This window comes from Dipteris shenzhenensis, chromosome 24 (assembly GCF_047967505.1).
Source record: "Dipteris shenzhenensis isolate YYH24624 ecotype China chromosome 24, Dip_SZ_1.0, whole genome shotgun sequence".
Taxonomy (NCBI): domain Eukaryota; kingdom Viridiplantae; phylum Streptophyta; class Polypodiopsida; order Gleicheniales; family Dipteridaceae; genus Dipteris; species Dipteris shenzhenensis.
The window spans coordinates 10810099-10836999 of record NC_141619.1 but is presented as its reverse complement, the minus strand read 5'-3'; the positions used below and the strand labels follow the sequence as shown (position 1 = coordinate 10836999).

The window sequence follows — 26901 nt, the reverse complement described above, 5'->3', positions numbered from 1 at the left end:
AAAGCTAGCTTGAGGGTTTCAAAGAATCTCTGACACTCACTCAAATACTATCAACAACTTAGATAATGGTCAGCGGGCTATGTTCGCATATAACAGGATGAATCTTTGATAGTAACTTATATGGCCTAGGCCATAAACCCCTGCACTCTCTTGGCATTCATGGGTGGGGGTAGCTTCTGAATGAGTTTGATTTTATTGTAATCCATGGATATCTCGTTTTTGGACACTATGTGACCAAGAATCACTCCATGTTTGACCCAAAATTGACACTTGAGAGGATTTAGGGATATCTGGTACAATATGCACTTCTCAAGGACTAACTTCAAGTATTTCATATGATCATCCCATTTGGAATTAATGCACAAGTTGTCCAAGAAGACTTCTACAAAGTCTCTTAGGTACTTGAAGGCGGTGATCATCAACCGCCATTGAAATGTGGCTGACACATAGGTGAGCCCAAATATCATCACCTTGGATGCAAACACACCCCATTCAGTCGCAAAGGTAGTTTTATGTTGATCTTGTGGGGTGATGGATACCTAATTGTACTCTGAGAACCCATCTACGAAGCTATAAGATTCCTTCCTGACTACCCTTTCTAGAACATATTTCGTGAAAGGCAATGGGTAGTGGTCATGCCATGTGGTGGCATTGACGTTTTTTAATTCCATGCATACTCAAATTTTTCCATTCTTCTTTAGGACTATCCCAATGGGTGACACCCAGTCTTTATGCTCTATCTCATAGATGAATCCTACATCTATGAGTTTTTGGATCTCCTCCCTCAGTATGAGCGTGTATTTTGGATTCATAGGATAGGGACACTTCCGTATTGTCCTGATGCCATCTACCATCGGTATAGTGTGCTGTACGACTTTAGCAGGCATACCCTTCATGTCTATATACTTCCAAGCCATGCAGTCCTTATACTCTCATAGGAGAGCAATTAAAACCCGCTCCTTGTTAGGGATGAGGTCATCAACTATGTATATAGGTTTTGGCTCTTCCCAATTTGGTGCCAAGTTCACTTCCTTAACTTTGGTCGGGCCATCATATCCATGGAAGCAACCTTCTTCCTTGGTTCTCTTGGCCTGCTAGTATAAGATTTTGTGGTCTTCTATCATGTAGGCCTTATAATGAGAAGGAACCTATCGCAGGTCCTTTTCTTCATCCTCATCCACCAATTTTTGGGTTGCTTTTCCCTTGCCCTTGGTGGAAGCTTTTGGGATTTTGGAACTTCGGAGCTTCAAATCTGAAGCGGGCTCCTCCATGGTAATAATGGAGCTTATTGGAGCAATAACCCTACTCAACCGACTCCCCAGTTGCAATAAAACTCATGGTACGAGTAGTGGCCCCGTAATATGTCAACCAATGGAGGTCCGATGTGACTCTAACTTCCCCCTTGCTCACCTCGCCAAGTTTGAGCATGTTAAACATTTGGAGGGGTACCATCATATTCAACTCTTCTCACTTGCGGGTTGTTATTTAGAACCCAATTCTTTCTAGGACTTCAATATTTGCTAGAATGGCATCCAATTTTGAGAGAACTCAGGTTTGGGGAGAGGTGCATACCAAATCTCATCTGCCTCCTTCCCATTGTACTCCTTCTCACAAGTTTGGAACAATTTCAGAGATGTTGTCCTATATGTTGTGTCAGATTTTGTGGCAAATAGGTGTCCTAATAGTGGGTGGGCCTTGTAGGTGCACAAGTTTACTTGCATGATTTTCTCCTCATGGTGTAAACAGATGTTGTCCGTGCGCCAATCATGTACGAGTCTAGACATTTGCATAAAGGGTCTACCTAGGATGACTTTGTATCCAGATTGCTCGGTGAAGTCCATTACCACTCATCAAATGGGGCATGTGAAGACAAGCACCTTAATGTTAATACCTAGGAGAACTCCCAGGGGTTCAATAGCTCTACCATCGGCTAGCTTCACTACGAGATGGGTTTACTTGAGGGAAGGTTTACCCGACATTTCCCAACATTCCTTGGTACATACACTTACACGTGCTCCCCATTCTAGCCTTGGCTTCAACCTTTTGGTTTTGGTACATTATGGGGATAGCTACATTAGTGTCATCACCTTCAAAGTATTACCATAATTTATTGATGGGAACCTTAGGTAGGTTCTGACCCTCCTCTTATAGTTGGTTTTCATTGGGGTTTGTAGGCTCTGGTAAAAGGATTTGCCCGTTCATCTAGTTTGAGAGGTCTAGCAGAGGGTGGGAATCTTGACCTCTGTGGAGAGGAAGGTCGCTAACCCAGCAATATCACGTGGTTCTTGGGAGGCATCCCATCTCCCCGATAGTGGCTCCTCAAAGCTATAGAGGTCTTCCTCCTCTCTTAGGTTTTGCAACATTGGGTCCTCTTGAAACATCTGTTGCATTAGGTCCAGGACCTCTGAGCTATCAGAGCTAGGTGGTTCCTCTTCTTCTAAGGTGGTCAGGGTGGATGGTATTCTCGAATTTCACTTGGCATTCCCGTACCAAATTTTGAGCATCTATTAAGCATTGTTGATCTAAAACTGGGTCTGGATAAGCTCCCTTATGAGTAGGTGGGGATGTGAGACCTTGGGCTCGAACTGGTTAATTTACCTCCAGATATGGGGGCATACTAGGATCATCCAGGGAAGGGGATCATCCAGATGTAGAGGAGGTGGCTAGGGTGGTTGTCTCCTCATCTGAACCATCTTGGATGAGTACTCAATTTGTTCCTTGTCCCACTCTGGTCACCTTCTTGGGCTTCGTCTGCGGGACTGTGTGCCTCAAGAATTTGAGACGTGTAAGCCATGTCCTTGCTTGCTTCTTCATCTTGTTGCCCAGGGCTTTTGCATGCATCCTCCTGATGACCTTCAAGGGCACCATTGCTACTTGACCTTGTTCAATGCTTAGCAAATTGATGCTAGTGCTCTTAAGTGGGGTGGTCGGAGTCATCGGCCTCCTCAGGGAACAATCCTTGAATAAGTGTTCTACTCCACACCCAGTACACAAGGGCATGGGACTTGTTGTGGATGGGACCACTGGGCTGAGATCCCTATAAGGACAATCCTTTAAAAAGTGCGGCCTTGGCATTTAAAGCATGATATGATAGGGTTCGACATGCCTTTGTATGGGCATTCACTCGCCTTGTTTAGACCTTGACATGTATAGCATTGGATTGGGGGCCTCGATGCCAAGAAATTCATGTCCCTTACCCTCAGAGCCACGAGTGCTGTCTGATATACTGGGACATGTTGATCCTCATGTAAAAGGTAGTGACTTATGATGCCACTTCCTTCCTTGTAAGGATGATAGTCGAAATGGCCGTGATCCTGCTCAGACTCTTATCAATCACTAGGCGATTCCTCCACCAACACTTGGTTGACTGGGGCTATATGGGGTGGGGGAGGTTATGGACCTAGTATGGGTGGTAGAGTAATGGAACATGTTGTGTCCTATATTGCCCTGGGTTGGCTAGAGGTGCTCCTTAGCATTCATCAAGTTGGGTGGGACCATCAAGGCCAGTTGGGGCCTTGATTGTTAGATCGGTTGGGGATGGACCTTCAAAAATTGGCACTGAGAGGTGTCGTGGCTCCCCCATCTATAACAATGTGCACAATAGAGTGATGGCCTCGCCCTAAGGTGAGGGCACTCATTTGAGGGATGATTGTCATTGCTTACCTCAAACATTATCTCTTCTAGGGAATACGTGGTGGTTACTCGGTGCTTCTTTGGATGTTCCTACCCTCCATTGTTGGCCTAGCTAATTCAGTAGATTAGAGGCCAACTCATCCATATCTAAACCCTTAGACTCTTTATCCTCCTTCTTGTTAGGCTCCATACAAGAAGACCTTAACGATTGTGATACCTCAAATGGAGTTGTAGATTTGTCCTTGATGTCCTTATCCATCATGTTGTCACTTATATAGATGGCTACCTTGCTACAAAGTTCAAAAGAAGTTGGGTTCATAACCATTAGATGGTCATGCAGCTTCAGGTCTGCCAATCCAATGAGGAAGCATGGCAACTTTTGCTCGTTGCTCATCCTCTCATGTGGTTTGTAGACGAAATTGAGGTGTTTGATGCTAGCAATGTGTCTCGAAGGGACTCATTCTCATTCTGTTTCACCTCATACAATTGATTAATCGAGCTCCACTTGTGACCACAAGGAGTGAACCCGACAATGAAGGCTTTTCACAATGCCACTCGGTTGACTTTCTCCTCAGGGCTGAGGGCCCTATACCATTGGCTTGCCTTGCCATCTAGGCTGAGGCCAAAGGCATCAACTATTTCCAGATCTCCAGGAGCACCAAATGCTTTCCATATTTGCTCAAACTGCTCAACATGGGAGACCGGATCTCCTTCTCCGAGGATTTTAGTTATAAACTTGGAGATGGCTATGGGTCGACTCCTAGAGGGATTGGTGTTCCTTGTTGGAAATACGGGTACAGTCGAGGATGGAGCGGCCCCCCTTCCTAGTGTCTCCACTATGATACGCATCGCCTCATCTAATAACACTATTTGGGAAGCTTGAGAAGACGGCATTGTTGTGGGCCTAATAGGATGTAGAGGCAGCAGCCTCAGGCCTTGCCCTGGCAGTGAGGTCCATTGGCTCGCCGACGCCGATGTTGAGGCTATGAAGCCTATTCCCCAAACATCAAGGATGTAACTGTCGAGGTAAACTATTAGATTCCCTAAGGAAGCGGGTTACCATGCATCTACATGGACACTCCTTACATTGGTTTGTAGGGTGGAACTTGGAAGGGCACATAACCAATGGCTCGTGGCCTAACAGAGCAAATGTTGGGGGCACATAGAAGGTTGGGGGCTCATAAGGGTTTCCCTCTTGGAAGTTCCGTGAGTTTCTAAGCCCAGAGTTTTTTCTAGCAAAGTCCCTCATCCACAGGTCCTTGTCTTCCACGCGCTCTCAATCAGGGTGTCCAGTGAAGAGTATGGGTCTTGAGTCCATAAAAATGGCCTCAGTCCCTACTAGTGGCTCAAGTATTGGTTGTTGCTGTTGGCCCCTCATTTCCATGGGCATATTGGAGAAAGGGTTCTCCATTTTTGCTGAATCCCCCTTAATCTAGAGGCTACAAAAGGAGCAGCACAATGAGGTAGAGCTTTGCTTATGTAGGGAGCTTTGGAGGCTCTCGAGCTAGTTGGTTCTTACATTTTCTCGTTCAAGCTCTCTATCTTGTCTGAACTAGAGGGATCACTACGTCGGGCCCTAACTCTAAATGAGAGCTTGGAATTGAATTCCTTGTTGGAGTTGAACCAAGTTGGGTTGGGTTGATATGCCGCCAAGTTGGTGGGTTAGCGTTAAAGCACTAAATGACGGGATATCTCAGGTTGGGGGGTGGACAGATGGCACTGGTCAGAGGGTTAACAACCGGTGGGATATCTTACCTCGGAGGAATACTAGAATGGCACCAATCGGAGGGATACGTGGTTATGCTATCAGGTCAACACTTATCAAGCCGATGGGATAGAAACCCCTGACATATCATAATTAAGGCGGTGGGTTAGGTGATTGACATGTGTCAGTCATCAACAGGATAAGGACTAAGGTGATGGGTTGGCAAGATAGGAACTGTCTCAGAACACACAGTGTTGCCCACTCTCTTTTGATGATTCCTAGTAGTTTCTCAAGTTCTAATCTAGGTTTGTGTGCATAGGGGGTTGTTAAGGACCTAAACTACCTACCACTAACAAAAAACATCACAAAACAATAACTTTTGACACCCAAACGAGTGATTTCTACAAGTTGAACTATCAAGCACACAAAACAACCTCGAAATTCCACTCCAATCTTCATTTTCATGTGTTTGTAGTTGTATTTGACACTACAAATAGCTTGGCAATCATTCTAGCTACCTTCTTGTATAAACAAACATTAAGAAACAGTAAAAAACAAGTTCAAATGCATGAAAGTGGCTTTATGGATAGAAAGTTGAAAAGTAAGCTTTTCTACTATAAAATCACTCTTTTCCACTTCAAATCCACTCCTAATCTCCACTAACAAAGCCTAAGGTCATGTACAATGGATTGTTTATGGGAGGAAGCTAAACAAATGCAAAAGCATACCTCATATCTCCCCAGCAATGGCGCCAAAAAAGCATGGTCTTGCGGAGACACACATGTCGCAGGAATGCTCAAAGTGTGCCGATGGAACTCCTCACTCCCGTGCTACTCCTTATGGAGCCTTGTGTAGTGAAGCCTTCACTTTTGTCACTCGAGTGCATACCATTGCAATGGGGTTTCCACCGAGAAGAAGGAGGTGAGGAAGAGAGAGGGAGAGAGAGAGAGAGAGAGAGAGAGAGGGAAGAAGGGAAGGGGAGGGGGGGAAGGGGACCAAGGCAAAGGGGAATCATGAAAAACACCAAAGGCAAACAAGGAGAGCAAGTGAACCTCAATTTCAAGACATGAGCAAGAAGAGAGCTTGTATTTCTCAAGCGTTGCATACAACAATCAAGACCAAAGTCAACTACTTGGCCTTTTATGCAAGTCACCTTTTGAAGGGAGGGCCAACCCTATTCCTTGTACCACTCTCTCTCTCTCTTTTGTTACAACCACGCTTGGGCCCATGTCACACCAAGGCATATGCTGATTCTCACAACCTTCCCTCTATCCTCATATGGCTCTTGTGTTATCCATATACGAGAACCAAATGGCTCTTGTGTTATCCATACCAATTTATAAGATCTTGATAACTACTTCGGACCTGAGCCATTTGTGGCTCAAAACCCGTAGGATTTGGATGGGCCAGATCTGCCAACATGCTCAATGGTTGTTAACAATATCAGTTCATGTCATATTAAGCCACAAGATCATGTCGAATTCGCATTTCAGCTACAGCCTAAGTCAACGTAATCTACATAGGTCTAGATTTTACTCTTTGCTAGCTAACAATTCCAAACTTCAAAGTTCTATAATATGGCATGCCAATAATAATACTAATATCGAAGCGATGCATTATGCTATACAGAGTAACACAGAAACACGAATCCCTCTGATAACCTATGTGTTTCTCCTCTTTTTCTCTTAATCACTCAACATTAGTATGGAATTCCAATCCACATACAATTCCCACTTCTCGATAGCTATATTATCCATGGTCTAAGCGATAGTTTTCCTACGCATTGAAATCCACCACAAATCAGACACCAAACTATGCACATCATAAGTAAAAAGAAATTATTATGTCGATTGTCATGATAGGGGGCGCTACTTTGCTTCATCTTCCTCACTAGGATTTTTGTGGGTGTGTCATTTATGCTTATGATGCCCTTAATATTACCTTCTCTATCTCTACTTGCCAACACTTTGTGCACTGGAGAGCAACCAAATGAAAGTTGTGCGATATGGAACAATGATGCGAGCAATGCCACAACACAAAAGTTGAAAGACCTCAGAAACCATCCCACAATCCTCACCCTCATCATACACTTGAGAAGCCACAACCTAGAATCCTTTTTTGAAAGATCTCTTGGAGTTCTTTCGGATTCCAAGTTTTCGTACTAACATGCCATCCCTTTGGGATACCTTCATCTCGATCAGAGCCACGCAAACATTGATTGTCACATGGGGAAGAGACAACTGAATGACATAAGTGGCCGAGCATGACACCACGTTTGCTACAATAAGACTCCACAATCAATCCTAACTACTACAAGCAAGTATGTAGCATCAACAAACTCTATTGATGCGCCGACAATCAGTAAACATGAATGGAGAGTATTTGCACCATCATCCACATCGTTTGACTGCAATACTAAATTCAAAGGGCTTTGTTGCTAAAACCCTAGGTGGAAGACGCATACAATACCAGAACCTCGCACTCACCTGGTTTCATGGTCGGTTTTCCCATCTTCTTTCTGAGCATCGAGAGAGCTCGCATCGTTCGCGCAAGGATCACATCCACTCTTCCCAATCTTATTTAGCCAATACACCCAAGGCTCTCTTGCAAGGACTAAACAAAAAATCAAGAAAAGAAAGCCGTAGAAATATGAATTAGAACTCCAGAAAATGAAAAACGATACCATCCACGGCACTTTTCAAAATTTTCCACTCGCCCTGTCCATGGACTTTGCAACAAACTCACAATTGGCCAATTGCTATATAAGCTCCACAATCGCACCTGAAACTTGGCCTCTACATGGGCTGCTCGAAATACAAACTGCAAATGAAGGAGCGATGCCTCTTGCGTGTACATTGCTCTCCACTGAATATCTACCCAAATTGTCGATCCGCTGGAGCCACATCATACGACATCTATTTGCAGTTGGCAAATTCGCATTTCAGCTATAGCCTAAGTCAATGTAATCTATGTTGGTCTAGATTTTACTCTTTGCTAGCTAACATTTCCAAGCTTCAAAGTTCTATAATATGGCCCACCAATGATAATACTATTATGGAAGTGATGCATGACACTATACAGAGTAACACAGAAACGCAAATCCCTCTGATAATCTGTCTGGTTCTCTTTTTCTCTTAATCACACAACATTAGTATGTAATTCCAATCCACATATAATTCCCACTTCTTGATAGCTATGTTACCCATGGTCCAAGCGACATTTTTCTCACGGATTGACATACACCACAGATCAGTCACCAAACTATGCACATCATAAATTAAGACATTTGGCCGTCGATTGTCTCACGATAGGGGGTGCTACTTCCCTTCATCTTCCTCACCAAGATTTCTGCAGGCGTGTCTTGCATATATGCTTATGATGCACTTAATACTACCTTCTATATCTCTGTTGGCCAACACTTTGCGCACTGGAGAACGACCAAAGAAAAACCGTGCGACATGGAACAATGATGCGAGCAATACCACAACACAGAATTTGAAAGAACACGAAAACCATCCCACAATCCTCACCCTCAGCATACGCATGAAAAGCCACAACCTAGAACCCTTTTTGGAGCGATCTCTTGGAGTTCTTTTGTATTCAAAGTTTTATAACGTGCCATCCCTCTGGGATATCTTCCTCTCGGTCAGAGCCATGTAAACATTGATTGTCGCACGGGGAAGAGACGACTAAATGATACAAAGTGGCCGAGCACAACACCACACCTCCTACACATAAGACTCCACGATCAACCCTAACTACTTCAAGCAAGTACGTAGCGTCAACAAACTCCGTTGACGTGCCGATAATCAGTAAAAATTAATGGAGAGTATTCATGCCATCACCCACATCGTTTGGCTACTCAAAGGGCTTTGCTGCTAAAACCCCAGATGGAAGACGCATACGATACCAGAACCTCCCACTCACCTGGTTTCATGGTCGGTTTCCCCATCCCTGCTTCTTTCTTAGCATTGGTAGAGCTCGCATCGTCCACGCAAGGATCGCATCCACTCTTCCCGATCTTATCCATCTCTACAAGCAACCAATACACACACCTAAGGTTCTCTTGCAAGGACTAAACGAAAAATCGAGAAAAGGAAGTCGTAGAAATATGAATCAGAATTCTAGAAAACGAAGAACGGCCTTTTCAAAAAAATTCGCTCCCCTTGTCCATGGACACCCCAACAACCTAACAATTGGCCAATTGCTATGTAAGCTCCACAATCGCACCTGAAACTTGGCCTCTACATGGACTGCTCGAAATAAAAACTGTGAACGAAGGAGTGACGGCTCTTACGTATACAAACTAGAATGGCTAGTGGAACGACTCTTCCAATTGAAATATCTCCAATTTAAAATTGCACTCATGCCTCGTGGGAACCACATTAATGTACATCTGTCGACAACCCACTCAAAAACAACCAAACATGTCCACAAAGCCATCCAAAATAGCACACTCCATTTTCAAATACAATAAAACCAATTTCATTTCTACTAGGCTCCCCTTCTGCGAGGACAGGCAAGGCCAATAAGGCCGTAACTCATGTACTCCACAACATTTTCTAAACAATTTTAATTTTAAGCCTTACAAATTTGTGTGACCTAGCATGTAAACTTTGTTGATATCAATAGTGAAGTTATGTTTGCATTTTGCAAAACTAAAAAACAATTTGAATTAAAAAAAATTGCTTCGAGTCCATGACGATTAGCTATCATGTGCTACCAACTGGATATACATTATTTGCATCTCTTGTAATACATTATTTGCATCTCTTGTAACAATGTTGAAAGTTCATAAATCTTCAAAATCAACAAAGATGTGAAAACTATATGATAATATGTTAGTAAAACATTAAGTTTGAACATCCTATGTGTCACACCTAAGTCATCAGAATCATTGTTGATAACATATTTCACATATCATTCAATCAAGATGAGAAATCAGTAAATCTTGTGTGCAACCACCAAAAGTAACCACAATGATGAATTGCTTAGCAACCATGGTGCACCAGTAGTTCTCTTTGCCAAAGAAATTAAACATGTTCATTGTCAGAAATATATGATTGTTATATTACATTGCAAACACCAAATATCATATTGATAAATGAAATATCAATGATGTCACGAATGTTTAATATGGTAATCAAACAGTTGCGTAAACTATCTACTCCAATCCTAGTAGATTGTTCTACCAACAAAAAATATTATTGTCTCCCACAACAAAGGAGAATGACCACTGCAAAAAGTGTGAATAGCATCTCTCCCCTTTTACACAGCAATATACTTTTTAAACACATCAATGCGCCATGTCAAGGACCCAAAATTGGCCCAATTTAAGATAAATAAGGTATCCCAAACAAAATAAAAACACACTTTTTTTTAGTGAAAGCAAAAGCACGCGCACACACACACACAGTATTACCTGTGAGGTCGATATTAAAACAACCATCCTTTGCAACCACCAAGAGGATGCATAATTCGATGACGTGTGTTTATCGCTCTTCACCTTCTAAAGATGTACAATCATGAAGTTCGCAAAATTGGCATTCTCTCTTTCATGTTGGATGCAACACATTGTCTTGTGAACTTGCCAAGAGATCTAAGAGGACTAAACAGAGACTCCAAACACGTGCTTATACAATAGGATATACATAGAACATGAGCTCGATAAAGCAAAGGAGATGTTGATCATAGTCAATGAGGTGAATGAGAATTTCAATTTAGCATCAACCATGTGGTTAACATCTTACCTTGCACCGTTCAAGGGGCTACACATCTCTCCCAATCCACAAGGGTAATGTTAAGCCAATAGTTCACAACTCCTCAAGCTGATGCTCTGTCCTATCCATGAGGGCAATGTCAAGGAAACCCTAGACAAAGAACCCAAATGATGACACCGCAAGATGCTAATCTATCAAAAGGACAATATGTGAATTGTTCAAGAAAGTGCACAGCTTGAACTCCAAGTAGAGCCGAGATGCCACCAGACGGTCCGTATTTGGAAGCGAGAGAACATAACTTCATTATTATCACCTCCATATAAACAATAATCACCCACCAATTATCACGCACATAGGGCATGTACACATCACCTTTGAAATTCATGCACCAAGCCCTAACAAATGCACATACCTCGAGCAAGATTGAGGGAGTTTAGTATTAAACAAAATTTCCAAAGCAATTTTGCATCCTGAAATTCCATGATGCCAAGAAAGAGCACACTATGTCTGCTGTCCATACCATGATGTCCATTTTGATAGCCCATTCTGTCTTATAACACCAACTTTGAGAGTGAAAACAGGAGTTTAATAAAACCCAGCCTATTGCATACTCCTGTATGGCATCACATCCCATTATATATATCTCTGGCATGTGGGAGAGCACTGACGTCGCCCGATCTATAACCCATGATTGCATTTCCATATTGCTCCATAAAGCTTGCTCATGTTTTCTATACAAACACGAGTTCTTATACTGATATTCATATGTGCTTTATCTCAAATTTGTGAATACTGCATCAACACTAAACCATAAAAATAGATGCAATCATGAGTAGCTCCTTTGGTCCAAATATATTGCGAACAGCTCCTTTTGTTGCCTCAAAAATCACAAATCATTTTTCTCATCATGTTCCTTGGAATTTACAGGCTTTAAGAACTTGCATTTGATTCTGATAATTTAGAACAGCTTTAGATTCAAGATAAACCCCTCAAACATGCGTCAGTGCATGTGCGGGTGGGCATGGGCATTTGGGCGGGGCGGGAGAGAGAGAGAGAGAGAGAGAGAGAGAGAGAGAGAGAGAGAGGATCTTCTTACATAAAAGCTCACAAGTACAGTCTCAGTGGTCTACTACCATGAGCGTGTCCCTAAGAAAAGGGCACACAATTGTATGCAAAGCATTTAGCATGAACTCAATTCAAAGAGTTTAGACATACATGGAGACCCACACACACATTGTGCTGCCTTACTTGCCTGGATCACTGCAGTAGCTCTGTGAGTCTGACAAATATTGAGGGAAAAATGCATGAGAAATCGTTCCTTTTCAAATAACTTGTAATGACCCAAAAGAAATTTACCTGTGATATTGGGTTATCAGTGAAACCGGAAAACAAAAAGAAATCAAGGGATCCAGAAAATTGGCTCAGGCTGTGCTGAACCATGATCAGATGTGATGTCCCAGCCGTTCTTAACAGGTAAAGCTCCAAAAGTTCCAGCAAAACATAAGCAGAGTTACTGTACATCCATTTATCGTCTCATCATCTGCATCTACTCTATGGCTACAGCAAGTGTATCATGCTACCGATCTCCTTGACCCGTGTATTCTCGCGGACTATAATTAGATCCACGAACACTCCCATAACCAGCATTGTCATAGCCATTGCCACCATATCCCCCAGCTCCCATCCCGTAAGCACTCGAGTCATAGCCAAGCTGACTGCCACCATAGGATCCAGCATAAGCACCCCCACGAGGCCCATAGCCACCACTTTGTGGACATTCGCGCGAAAAATGCCCTTCCTGACCACACGTATAGCATTGACGGCTCCCACTTCTTCCCCCACCAAAATTTCCGCCATAGCTACCGCCACGTGGACACTCTCGTGAGAAATGCCCTACCTGATGAAAATCAAATAGCAAGTCCCATGAGAACGCAACATACAGTTATTTATTTGAAGCATCTGTACTCTCTCTCTCTCTCTCTCTCTCTCTCTCTCTCTCTCTCTCTCACACACACACACACACACACATCCACAGCAGTCTTAAAATAAAATTATTTGTAGAAAAGAGAACATGTTGTACCCCATTTTCACATAAAGCTGCCCCAACAGGTGAGACAAGGAGATTGCAAGAAAGAGCAGAGATGCAAGGTGAGTGTCAAGCTGAAACCAGCCTCAACAACGTAAAGGGTGGTAGGATCCACTTAAATACAGCATACACGGTAAATAGACAAGTAAATATGTACCACAGAACAAATCACATGAGAGCTACAACGCTCTTACTCAGAAACAAGACACCGATTGGCCCCAAACGTTGGCGCCCCCAAGCGGCTGATTACAAAGGTCTCTAGGAAGCTGCATCATAGGCAAATCAATGCCCGTAGACTCCCCGTCCAACCCACCCTGTAATTCCCTGCTCAACTTCAAACGGTGAACAGCATCTAATCACAAGACAATCCTGTATCCTCAGCCAACCAAAGCATTCAACAGAGACCCCAATAGCATCCACTGTCTGAACCACATTAGAAAAAAAGGGAGCTCATTTTGAGGCCTTTTAGAAGAGAGAGAAAATAGGCTCTCAACCAATCAGGAGTGGGCCAACGTAACGTTGAAAATTCAACAAAAGAAGATGAAAATAAGAAAAAGAAATAGTACTATATGTTCGTAGAAGCATGTCACATTAATGAGGTGATCTAATTTGAATCTTTTAAAAATTTATTTTCTGTGCAGAATTTGGTGATTCTGACACCGCAGACGCGTCTGGAACGGCCCAAAATCCCAAAAACGGCACTGGAAACGCTGGAATCGGACATCCGGAGGCCCGGAAACGGCCAAAAAAGGCCGAAAAGTGAGATTTGCAGCAAAACGCGATTTCAAAAGGTGCCAAATGGCGTTTTGCTGCAAATCTCACTTTTCGGCCTTTTTTGGCCGTTTCCGGGCCTCTGGATGTCCGATTCCAGCGTTTCCAGTGCCGTTTTTGGGGTTTTGGGCCGTTCTGGACACGTCTGCGGTGTCAGAATCACCAAATTCTGCACAGAAAAGTGTTGTTCTTATATGAACATTGAATATAAAGCATGTGAAAGAATATATTTATTCCTTTTCACACTGACATTTCTCACGCAAGTATCCATATTTTCTTGCTTTTGTAGAGAGAGAAAAGAGAAAATAGTGAATTTCTTACAGGGCCCCAAAATGAGCTCCCTTTTTTCCTAATGCTCCTACAATCGCACATCCAAGTGGCCAACCAGCCAAACACGGCTGAACAACTGCAAGACAAAGCCCTCAACAGCTGAACTCTAGTGCAATCAAACAACCAAACACTTCCCAGCGAGTTGCTTCAATCTATAGCCTCCCTGGCCACTGCCCAACAGCATAAATCAACCCTTTTTCACGAGGAAAGAAACCCAAACGCAATAACTAGCCAGCAACCAATCACGGAACAGCAAAAACATGCAAAGACAAGCCTTCTTCTACCCGGAATCCACAGAAGAAAGGTCACCTGGGCTGGAAAACCTAAGATCTTGCGGAGATCAGCTGATTCTGCCCTGGCATAGCCCCAAGAGCAACTTAGAAGCGAACACCCACGCCTGGAAAGTTACCAAAACCAGCCACAACACCTAGAAAGCTCCAGAAATCAGGTCGAAATCTCCTACACAGCCTGAAAGCCTGAAAAAGCAAGTCACAGTTCACCCGAAGCAGCCCGGTCAAGTCCAGAACTCTTGGATCAGCCCTAGAACCAATCGCAGGCACCTCGAACAGCCTGGAAGAGCCCAAAAGCAAATCGCAAACTAGAATAGGCAACCTAGCCAAAATTGCCACTTGCAACAGGCTCCTGGATCAATTGCGATTTGCTCTTGCAAGCCATGGATCACTGGGAACTAGCCCCTGGGTAAAAAAGAATTTCCCTGGCAAGCCCGGGATCACTTGAAATTGGCCCCTGGGTAAAAATAAATTTTCCTCGCAAGCTTTGGATCACCTAGAGTTGGCCCCTGGTTAAAAACGAATTTCCTTCGCAGGTCCTGGATCACCTGAAACTAGCCCCTAGGTAAAAACGAATTTCCCTGGCAAACTCTAGAACCTCTTGGTAAAAAGCGATTTGACTCTAGTAGCACCTCGTAGGCTCTAGCAGCTCCAAACTGATGATCTCGCTCCTCTGGAATTGATTTGGCCAATTGTCTCTAAAAGAAGGGCTCCCCCTCCCCTTTTAAAGCCCTAGGCTCCAAAAAGCAATGTTTTTTAATTGCACCACTCTTTTGGGCCCCCTGTTGCACACTTTGGCCCTAGGAATTAATTGCCTAGTAACTGGGCACACATTCACTATTTCTAAGGACCCACTAGGAATTTTAATTCCCCAAGTCCCGCCCCATGGCCGAACCCTCGTGCCCCAGAGACTCTCAAGGCAATCACGCACAAATTATGAGAGTCGCAAATCAAAAGTCCCATAATTTCACGTCCTTGTGAGAGACCCCCCTCTTGAAAGAAAGCAAACGTCCTCGATTGCTTGCAAAAGAAAACCATGTGGAAACACTACAATGTTTGTTAGGCAAAAGACAAGCAAACATTCCACATACATGCTTACAAGCACTCACAAACAATATGCTCCCCACGATGTCCAATCCACCTCACATATGGCCATCCCTAAGGACCCACTGCCAGTGGTACATCATGAGCATATGTAAACACTTAATGCATGCACACAAATACTCAGACTATACTTCCCAGGGATAGTTCATGCATGCTTTACCCACCTATGGCCATCTCTTCAGACCCACACTAGTGGTACATCATGAACATCCGAAGTACCTGAGATATCAAATCCAAATCTGAGTGGACAGCCAACCATGCCGCCAACAAATCACCAACAATGCATATACAATTTGTAGAGCTGCAGATAACAAATATGTATAGCATTGCAAACCATCGAAACCACATGACAAAAAAGAGCATTCCCATCTTGTCGAATCCTCATGACAAGAATAACATGCATATTTTACTGAAACCTCATGGCAAAAATAGCATTCTTATTTTTGTCGAAACCTCATGATAAAAATAGCAATCTCATTTTGTCGAAACCTCATGACAAAAGTAGCAAGAAAAACACCATCCTACAAACCGTATACATCATCCAAAATCGGATGCCAAAAAGAGTGGCAAACTCTATAGACCATACAAAATTCCTTTAACAAGTACCTATATACCGTGCTATACAAAACCACCATAAACAACCCGCTGTCGAATCACGAACTCTTGTCCTTTGGAACATTCCGTGGCTCATCCGTGTGATTAGGCGGCTCCTTCCTCTTACGATTGGGACAATCTCTAGACTGATGTTCCTCCTCTTTGCAAATAAAACATTTGCCAGCTTCATATAAAGCACGTCGTTCCTCTGGAGACAAACGATTACATTCATCCTTATCCCCACAAGATCCATTCTTAGATTCCTGCTTCTGTCCACCTTTGAACCCAGAAGTCCTCCCCTGCATCAAAGCATATGCCGTGCTAGCATTCTCGATAAACTGAGACATATTGGAGACTTGAGTCTTCGTGCAGTAGTCTCTCAACTCCTTAGGCAGCCCACAACAATATTTCTCAACCTGCTCAGTGAAAGAAACAATCCAGTAGGAGCTAACAGGCAAACAAAGTCGCCCAAAACTTGCTGTTATACTCCTCTAAATTGCGGCAATTAATGGAATTCAACTCAAGCCAAGCAATCATGATATCTACTTCAAAGGTCGTTCTAAGCCACGCAACTGAAAACACCTGCTTAAAACCTACGCATGTGTTTGGTGTAGTGTTTTGCATAAGCATAGTGGTCCACCACTGAAGTGCATTCCCCTTTAGAAAACTTACAGCCTAGCGTACTTTGGATGACTCTTGTGAAATTCCCTCCTGTGTAGGCTGCATCGAACTGCTGCAAGGTCAAGGCCTTGAGTTTGACCTGCACCCCACTGAATGTCTCAAATTTCACGGCTGCAACTGCCTCTTTAAAGTCCTTCAACTTCCCTTCAGGTGCCAAATTGTCATAAACAGGTGCTTGGGCAAAAGGGCCAGCAGCACTCACTCTATCCCCCACACTACCAGCATTAGGAAAAGGTGTAATATTCAGACCAGCACCCAAATTTTGCATATTTCCCAAAGCAAGGTTACCTGTTGCTGCATTAGGCATACCTGTTTGCATCCCTGGGGCTGCTCCAACATTGGCATACATCATGTTCTTTCCCGTGGGCTGTAAACAAGGCTGAAACCCAACTGTTTGACTTACTAAGCATACCCGAAAATTGGGCTTGTGGGCTGACCATAGCCTGAAACACTGAACCACCACCAAAATAACCTAGCTGAACCGGGTTTGCCAAAACTCCTTGCTGCCCGAAACCCATGGACTGAAAATTATTACCTTGATTCGGTCCCGGAATTGTGTTAGACGACTGCTGTTCATAGGAGATTTGAGAGGGCTGATCCTGAAAAGTGACATGTGGTCGCTTGTTAGCTTCAACATCCCTATCCCCATCATCAAGCCTCCTTTTCTTCAGCTGCGCATCTGAGTTCATCATCTTCTGGAAGCGAGGATCCTGTGTGAACTATGTGAAAGCACTCATTGCACCCTGGTCACCTCCAAGAGACTGAGACATCTGCTCTTCCTCTTCACAAAGGCTCACATATCTCTCCCTCTGTGACATATTTACTTAATAGTATGATGTCTTCTTCACCTAGTCTACTGGACTTCCACCAAGCAAACCACAGGCTCCCCTCTTGAAGAAGTTAGGTGGATCCCAACAATGGAACCACTGAAACCCGCCTCAACAACATAAAGGGTGATAGGATCCACTTAAATACAGCATGCACAGTAAAAAGATAGTAAATATGCACCACAGAACAAATCACACGCGAGCTAGAGCGCTCCTACTCAGAAACAAGACACCGATTGGCGCACATCCAAGTGGCCAACCAGCCAAACACGGCTGAACAACTGCAAGACAAATTCCTCAACAGCTGAACTCTGGTGCAATCAAACAACCAAACACTTCCCAACGAGTTGCTTCAATCTATAGCCTCCTTGGCCACTACCCAACAACATAAATCAACCCTACTTCGCGAGGAAAGAAACCCAAACGCAATAACTAGCCAGCAACCAATCAGGGAACAGCAAAAACATGCAAAGACAAGCCTTCTTCTACCCGGAATCCACAGAAGAAAGGTCACCTGGGCTGAAAAACCCTAGATCTTGTGGAGATCAGCTGATTCTACCTTGGCACAGCCGCAAGAGCAGCTTAGAAGCGAACACCCACGCCTGGAAAGTTATCAAAACCAGCCACAACACCCAGACAGCTCTAGAAATCAGGTCGAAATCTCCTATAGAGCCTGAAAGCCTGAAAAAGCAAGTCGCAGTTCCCCCGGAGCAGCCCAGTCAAGTCCAGAACTCCTGAAACAGCCCTAGAACCAATCGCAGGCACCTGGAACAGCTTGGAAGAGCCCAAAAGAAAATTGCAAACTAGAATAGACACCCTGGCAAAAATCGCCACTTGCAACAAGCTCCTAGATCAATTGCGATTTGCTCTGGCAGGCCCCGGATCACCTAGAACTGGCGCCTAGGTAAAAACGAATTTCCCTGGCAAGCCCTAGATCACTTGAAATTGGCCCTTGGGTAAAAACGAATTTCCCTAGCAAGCTCTGGATCACCTAGAACTGGCCCCTGGTTACAAACGAATTTCCCTGGCAAGTCCTGGATCACCTGAAACTGGCCCCTGGGTAAAAACGAATTTTCCTGGCAGACTCTAGAACCTCCTAGTAAAAAGCGATTTGACTCTAGCAGCACCTGGCAAGCTTTGGCAGCTCCAAACTAGTGATCTAGCTCCTCTGGAACTGATTTGGCCAACTACCTCTAAAAGAAGGGCTCCCCCTCCCCTTTTAAAGCCCTAGGCTCCAAAAAGCAGTGTTTTTTAATTGCACCACTCTTTTGGGCCCCGTGTTGCACACTTTGGCCCCAGGAATTAATTGCCTAGTAACTAGGCGCACATTCACTATTTCCAAGGGTCCACTAGGAATTTTAATTCCCCAAGTCCCGCCCCATGGCCAGACTCTCGAGCCCCAGAGGCTCAAGGCAGTCACGCGCAAATTACAGGAGTCGCAAATCAAAAGTCCCATAACTTCACGTCCTCGTGACACAAGCATATGGTAGCCATAGACGAGCACACAATGCCCCTAAATAGTATTGCTTGAGAGAAATTTGGCATCCTTATGGCATCACCTCAAGGAATCTTTCCAACCTACAACAAGAGGTAAGAAAAAGCCATTGGAACTTTCTATAGACTTAATAAAGAGGCTAAGCATCGAGAAAGTATGTAAGAAATCACCCCCAAGCGTAGCGGATTAGCCTAAGAATGCAGATTTACACTTTCCACAGATTGAATGTCTTCGTAACAAGGCTTGATTCTTTGACTGTCCTTATACCAAAAGCACAAGGACCGTCTCAATATGAGATCCAAAGCGTCGTTGGACCTTCCACCAACATAGAACGAGGAAAAAGTAAACCTAAAAATTTGAAAGAAAGTATTTGGTAACCAAAGCAACACCTAGCTCTTTTCTAGGTTTTAATGCCATTGGAATCCTATGATTTCATTGCTTTCTATTAACAGTGGTACACATAATGTCAGAAAGAGTTTATGAAACAAGGATTAAAAAGAAAAATAAAAAGAACTTAGAAGGCAAAACTATGCTTGTCTTCTCATCAACACCCATGCATAAGCTGCCATGTGGACTTTAAACGATTTGGCTTCAAAAGATTGAATTCGGAAGGAGCGTTCTCAAATGAGAAGATCTTCTTACAATCTACTTATGTAGAAAGGTGTTCAAAACAGTTATGCTTGTCCTTCTACCCACCATCGACTACAAGAGGTTGTAAATCTTCCAAAACATTGGCTCTTTCACATGGTTTAAGGTAGCTCCCTGAGGACCAGAAATTGGTAGAGATGAAGGTTGTGACCATAGACACGACTTATTGTCTAAGTTCATGCAATCTGATAAAACTCTCAACTGTAGTAGTTTGCAGCCATGTTGTCAGCTTGTCCACCTTCTCTTTAATGCTTTGGACTTGTCCTCAAAGATTCAAGATGCGCATATTGTGAGCTTCCTTGATTTCAGATTATTCCTGATGTAACCCTTGTGATGTTTCCATATCTTAAACGTTAGGTAGCTCGTCAATATGCTGCTTAACTAGGATTAGACTAAAAGAACCACAAAGGATATACAAATGCAGCAATTACTTTTTGCATTCTTACTAATACTTTCCCAAACCTAAAAGCACTTGCAAACTCTATGCATTCCTCGACATCATCAATTGTAATGAAGTAAACCTGATTAAATTCTAAGAGCCAATTCTTGTCAACTTTCTATTGGTTCCCACATAAAAACACATCCATTTTGCCTCATGCACCACTTGCTTGCTGGAGAGAGATTAATACCTCTTTTACAAGATAACTGTTATCTTCAATAAGCTTCTTCATGCGTACAGTGTGTCTTCCTTAGAGGTAGGAATTTCGACCTTTGCCTTGTCCACCAAAGGTTTCATCCCAAACTTTGAAATTCTCACAAAAAACTCTTCATATACAAAAAGGGAAGGGGGAGCACATCTTTAGCAATTATACGCATCTATTATATGTGTATGTGTGTGTGTGTGTGTGTGTATGTGTGTGTGTGTGTGTGTGTGCAGCCAGATATTGTTTGTTTGCAAGAGCATAATCAACACTAAAGGTTGGTCATCATGATTATTTTGGCGGTTATGATATATATTATGCTGGTACCACTACCTACTCAGGTGTATGCATACTGGTTAGACATGAGCTGGAGCCTCAGTTAGCCTTCAATGACAGCAGTGGCAAATGGATGGTCATACAATGTAATGTCAATGGTGATATTCTTGAGTTTGCATCAGTCTATGCCTCCCAGACCTCTACCATGAGGGCTTCATTATGGGATTCTTTATGCAGATATCCATGGATATCCAATGCATTAATCTGTGGAGATTTTAATAATTTCCCTATGCCAAGAGATAACACCACTTCAAGATCTCATATGCTATCATTGGATATACTTTTCATCATAATGCACTTACTACATACTGGGCAAGGCTTGACAGATGGCATTTGTTTTACCCACAACAATTTGCAAATTTTAGCCCTCATCTCCTTATAGATTTCTCATTGGGCTTGTCAGATCATGCCCCATTGTGGATGAATTTGCACCTTGGTATGCCTCTGGATGATTTGCCACCCCTTTCCAGTAGATTATTGCATGTTAATCAAGCTTATTTCCGGCATCACTATTTCCAGCAAATGATCAGACTTGCAATTCATCCCCTGCCTTTGCATTCCCAGGAGGACATGGATTATGCTTGGGACAGTTTTGTCTCTCGTATGCAAAATATCATTAGGGAGTATGTCAACTGGCATATGACTAAATGGAGGAATGAGGTTAAATGGGCAAAAAGGACTGCACAAAAATTGACTGAATTTTCTTAGTTAAGGCCTCTCTCTGATTCAGAAAATGATTCCCTTTCACATGCTCAAATTAAATTGATTGTTAATGATCGGAGGAAATTGCACAAGTGGCAGATTAGAGCAAGAATGAAGCCCCTCATAGATAAGGGCTGCTCATCAAAAGCCTTTTTCCAGGGCCTACATGCTACTCGAAAGAAAACTCCTGTCTAAGGGTAAGGAAGCTAGATGGCTCTTGGACGCACTCTTTCTCTGAGATCCAAGATGAATGCCAAAATTATTTCCAGAAATTGTTCTCCGCTCCTGGTTCCCCATCAAATCAAATGACTGATGCGAGGACTGAATTTCTCCAATATGTTTCTGAAATAGTGGAAATGGATGATGCTCTTACCTTGGAGAGACCTTTTACTAAAACAGAACTTGATAATGCATTGTTCCACCTCAGCAAATACAAGTCCACTGGCTGGGATGGCCTTACAGTAGAATTTTATATTTCTTTCTGGGATGATTTGAAAGATGTCCTCTTGCAAATGATCAATGTTGCTTGGCAAGAAAATCAATTGCCGCACTCTTGGAAGCATGGCATAGTCAAACTTGTGCCCAAAAAACATCTGTGTGACCATATGTCAGATTGTAAGAAATCCTAGATTTACTATATTTAGAAATATGCTAAGGAACAGAAAAGAGACTGAGATAGCAGAGAACAAGGAATAATTGTATTGCTTGAATATATGTAGGGTGGATGTTATGTCATCCATACAATTGGGCCTCTCTTATATAGAGTGTGAAGAGTCACACATGAAAAGGTGTGTACTCCAAAGGGTATGTGCATGAAGAGGTGTATACCCCTTGTGAAGGGTGTGACCCTTGATGAGAGGGTACATTACAATAGGAATGTCTCTTCATTAGAATGTCTCTTGTGAAGGGTTATGCCTCATTAGGAAGTGTCCCGTCGAAAGGGCAAGTGTCCCGTCGAAAGGGCATACCCTTCCACAAGTGTCCATTCATCAAACCATCCATAAGTCTAGAAAGAGAAAGGAATACGTCACAGACCCTCCCACTCAAAAGAAGACCCTGGTGGAGATAATGAATTGATGTAGAAAATATCACTGTAAATTCTGAAAATACTGCTGTAAAAGATCAGGGTACTGCTGTAAGTCTTCATCAGACTGCCAAGTAGCGTCGGAGTCGTCCAGATCTCGCCAAAGAACAAGGAATTCCGTGATAAGTCGATGTCGAGTCTCTCGCTGTCGATGGTCCAGAATACGCTCAGGAATAAGGAGAACATAATCGTCTTCGATTTCTAGGACATAATCACCTACAGGAGGAACTGCTTCATCGCCTGGAATGTACGTCTTTAGCCAAGAAATATGAAATGTTGGATGGATTTTACCCCATGATGGTGGTAACTCCAATTTGTAACTTAAAGGTGAATTTTTCTTGACGATCCGGAAAGGCCCATAGTATTTGGGTCGCAACTTAGGAAACACAGACTTAACCGTCTTATAGCGATGTGGGGCTACAAATAAAAGCACCATGTCACCAGTGTTAAATTTCAGGTGACGTCTATGTTTGTTGGCAGACCGTTGATACCGCTCTTGCGCTTTTCGCATATGATCCCTGACTTGCAGTAGAATGTCTTGCATTTCTTGAACCAGTTGATCAGCTAGGGCCACTCGATGTTGAAGTACAAAATTTGTGGGTACAATAGGAGTGTGTCCATAAGCTGCTTGGAATGGAGTCATGCTGATGGCGCTATGGAAAGAGTTATTATAAGCAAACTCAAGGAGTGGTAGATACTCTTCCCAGGCTGCAAGGCGTGACTGAACATAATGTCGAAGCATTTCTTCCAGAACTTGGTTGACTCTTTCAGTCTGGCCATCTGACTCTGGGTGGTAAGCTGAACTGAACAGTAGAGTTGTACCCAAAGATTCGAACAGTGAAATCCAAAAGTGACTGGTAAACTTAGGATCTCTGTCGGATATGATATTCTTGGGCAATCCATGGTGTCGGAAGATGTGTTGTATGAAAAGTTTGGCTATGTCCGAAGCCTGTGCACTGCTTTTGCAAGCAACAAAGTGTGCCATTTTGGACAAGCGATCAACAATTACCATAATCTGAGTGTTACCTCGGGAAGATCGTGGTAGTGTTGTAATAAAATCCATGGAAATACTTTCCCACCTTTCAGTTGGAACTGGAAGAGGCTGAAGAAGTCCTGTTGGAAGTCGTCGGCTTGCTTTCATTTGTTGACAAGATAAGCAAGATGTAACCATTTTCATGACATCGCTTTTCATCTGAGGCCAGTAGTATGTTGCACTGAGTAACCGATAAGTCTTGTTGATGCCTGGATGGGCAGCATAAGGAACTACATGATGCTCTTTTAACAAAAGACGTCGAACATCCTTGTCATGTGGTACACAGACGCGATCTTGATAATACAAAAGGTCGTCCGTATAAGAATAGGATGAGAAAATCTTTTGTTCGGAAGTCGAAGGTTGATCTTTTAAAAGAACCTGTACTGCTGTGCCGAAGTCTTTATCATTGAAATACTTTCCTTTGAATGAATTCGGAACATCCACAGATAATGTAGAGATTACCATGGCTGATGCGAGAGGTAACCTGCTGAGAGCATCTGCAACTACATTGCGTAGTCCTGGTATATACTCAATGGTCATGTGAAAGTTGGCCAGAAACTCAACCCGGCGTGCTTGTCAAGCGTTCATGACTGGCTGAGTAAAGATGTACTTTAAAGAGTGATGGTCTGTTTTGACCACAGAGTCGGCTCCCATGAGATAATGTTTCCAAGAGCAATAAGCATGTACAACAGCAAGAAACTCCTTATCATAGACCGGATATCGGGTTTGGATATCAGAATGTTTATGGCTGTCAAAAGCAATAACTCTGCCTTCTTGCATCAAGACTGCTCCTGTAGCGATGTCGGAAGCGTCGGTCATGACCTCAAATGGAAGGTTGGGGTCAGCAATAGCCATAACTGGTGTGGTAGTGAGTGCTTGCTTGAGTTGTTGGAAACTATACTCTGTTTTGGGAAGCCACTGAAAAATTGTTGTGGAGTCGGCTCCCATGAGATAATGTTTCCAAGAGCGATAAGCATGTACAACAACAAGAAACTCCTTATCATAGACCGGATATCGGGTTTGGATATCAGAATGTTTATGGCTGTCAAAAGCAATAACTCTGCCTTCTTGCATCAAGACTGCTCCTGTAGCGATGTCGGAAGCGTCGGTCATGACCTCAAATGGAAGGTTGGGGTCAGCAATAGCCATAATTGGTGTGGTAGTGAGTGCTTGCTTGAGTTGTTGGAAACTATACTCTGTTTCCGGAAGCCACTGAAAAATTGATGTGCTTTTCAATAATTCGGACATAGGAGCTGCGCTTTCGAAAAACTGATAGACCTTTGTATGGTAAAAGTTTGCCAATCCGAGAAAAGAGCGGACATCATGAACATTCTTAGGAGTAGGCCAGTTTCGGATTACCTCGACCTTCTTGGGATCCACAGAGATGCCTTGAGCTGAAATAACATGTCCCAAATATTCGAGTTGGGTCTTGAAGAACTCACTCTTCTCAATATACCTTTGTAAGACTAGAATAAGTCCAATCATACAAATTTGAACTCACTCTTCTCAATGTTGATGTATAGAGAATTTGCGCGGAGAACTTCAAAAACTTGGTGAAGATGTTGTTTGTGCTCATGTAGGGATCTGCTGAAAACGAGAATGTCATCGAGGTAAACGATGACGAACTTATCGAGGAAAGGCCTGAAGATGTCGTTCATTAATGTCATGAATGTGGCCGGGGCATTGTTTAACCCAAAAGGCATGACCAAACATTCATAGTGTCCATACTTTGTTCGAAAAGCTGTCTTGTACTCATCGCCTTCTCGTATGCGAATTTGATGATAACCTGAACGAAGATCAATCTTGGAGAAGTGTGTTGCATGTAGAAGTTGATCGAAGAGATCATCAATGCGAGGCAATGGATACTTGTTTCTGATAGTGAGCTTGTTGAGGGCTCGGTAGTCGATGCAGAGGCGCATTGACTTATTCTTTTTTTCCACAAGTAGTACAGGAGATCCGAAAGGGCTGCGACTGGGCCGAATGTGACCTTTGTCGAGTAGTTCGGTGACCTGTCTTTGGATTTCTTCATTTTGAGTGTAAGAAACCCGATAAGGAGGTTTCGACGGTGGATTACTGCCGGGAATAAGTTCGATTGGGTGATCCACTCGTCGTCGAGGTGGTAACTGCTTTGGCAATTCCTGTGGAAAAATATCCAGGTAAGGCTGGAAAAAAGGTTGGTTGAGGTACTCAGGAGGATCCTTTGTTGGTGTCTCCTCTACTGCCGTAACCAACAAAAGTGAAGTCTTTGCTTGGCGTTTACGAACCCACTTCTTGACTTGTAGGGCAGAGGCAACTGGGGTTGAAGGAGAGTCCCTAGAACCAATTAGCTCAATAAGTTTTCCCTGGTGGACAAACTGGATAGTATGGCTGCGAAAACTGATTGATGGATCATAGTCGTAGAGCCACTGTTGTCCGAGTATGACATCGTACCGAGAAAGAGGCATGATGTCGAAGTTGAACTTGTCCGTATAATGTTGGATGCGAAAAGACAAGTTTTTGATCCTGGTGTTGCACAAGAAAGTTGTTCCATTTGCGAGTTCAATCTGATAGTCCATGAGGCTAGGACTGGTGGTCAACCGAAGTTTATCGACCACAGAACTGGCTAGGAAATTATGAGAACAGCCACTGTCGATGAGGATGGTGACCGTTGTTCCACGAATCGATCCTTGAACGCAAAGTACTTGAGTGGCCAGGGAAGGTTCGGGGTTGCTGGCAAGGCTCAGGTGGATGGTATTCGCCATTCGAACAGCTTTGCCTTTCTTGTCTTGTGCTGAGGTAGCATCTCCTTTTTGGGAAGTGCTAGGTTCCATATTGGAATTTTGCTTTGTCGCTTGGGACAATCGAACCATCTATGGTCGCCTGTACAGATGGTACAAAGTCCTTTTGAGCTGGAGTTGTTCTTCTTGTCAGTAGCCGCACCTTTATGTTGGGGATGTCGGTAATGACTTTGTGAAGAAGAAGAAGCGCGATCCTTGGAGGGGTGCTTCTGTTGGAATCCAGCAATTGATTTCTGAGGCTTTTGGGGATCTTGAGACTGTCGCTGACCTTGATTACCGAAGTTTTTTCGAAACCTGGTGTTATCTTGAGGGCGAGCACCTTTGGCCATAGGAGAGTTCTGTGTGTGATTAGCACTCTGCTTCCCTGTGTTTAGGACATCTGTAATGCGCTCTGCGTAAGCAATAGCGCCATCTGTGGTGGTGATGTTTGCTTTAAGAACATCA

General features: G+C 43.3%; 1 protein-coding gene and 1 long non-coding RNA gene across 3 annotated transcripts in view; both read right to left on the bottom strand.

The window, feature by feature from the left end:
• Positions 1–8701: 8701 nt before the first annotated feature.
• On the bottom strand, positions 8702–9613 carry LOC147886206 (uncharacterized). The gene is made up of 3 exons (XR_015543280.1): positions 9569–9613; positions 9266–9370; positions 8702–9066 (listed from the first exon to the last, which is right to left on the bottom strand). It is a non-coding gene; the product is annotated as an uncharacterized LOC147886206 (long non-coding RNA).
• Positions 9614–11583: 1970 nt separating this feature from the next.
• LOC147886205 (uncharacterized) overlaps positions 11584–26901 on the bottom strand; it is a 29621-nt gene continuing 14303 nt past the window's right edge. Inside the window, exons 6-7 of one of the 2 annotated variants that reach the window (XR_015543349.1) lie at positions 12415–12955; positions 11584–11861 (exon numbers count right to left, since the gene is read on the bottom strand). Coding sequence is in view for 1 of the 2 variants with exons in the window: in XM_087395938.1 (XP_087252064.1) it covers positions 12635–12955 (321 nt within the window). In the remaining variant the exon portion in view is untranslated. Of the gene's footprint in view, positions 11862–12359; positions 12956–26901 lie in introns of those variants that run through there. The other variant, XM_087395938.1, reaches the window with a different exon arrangement.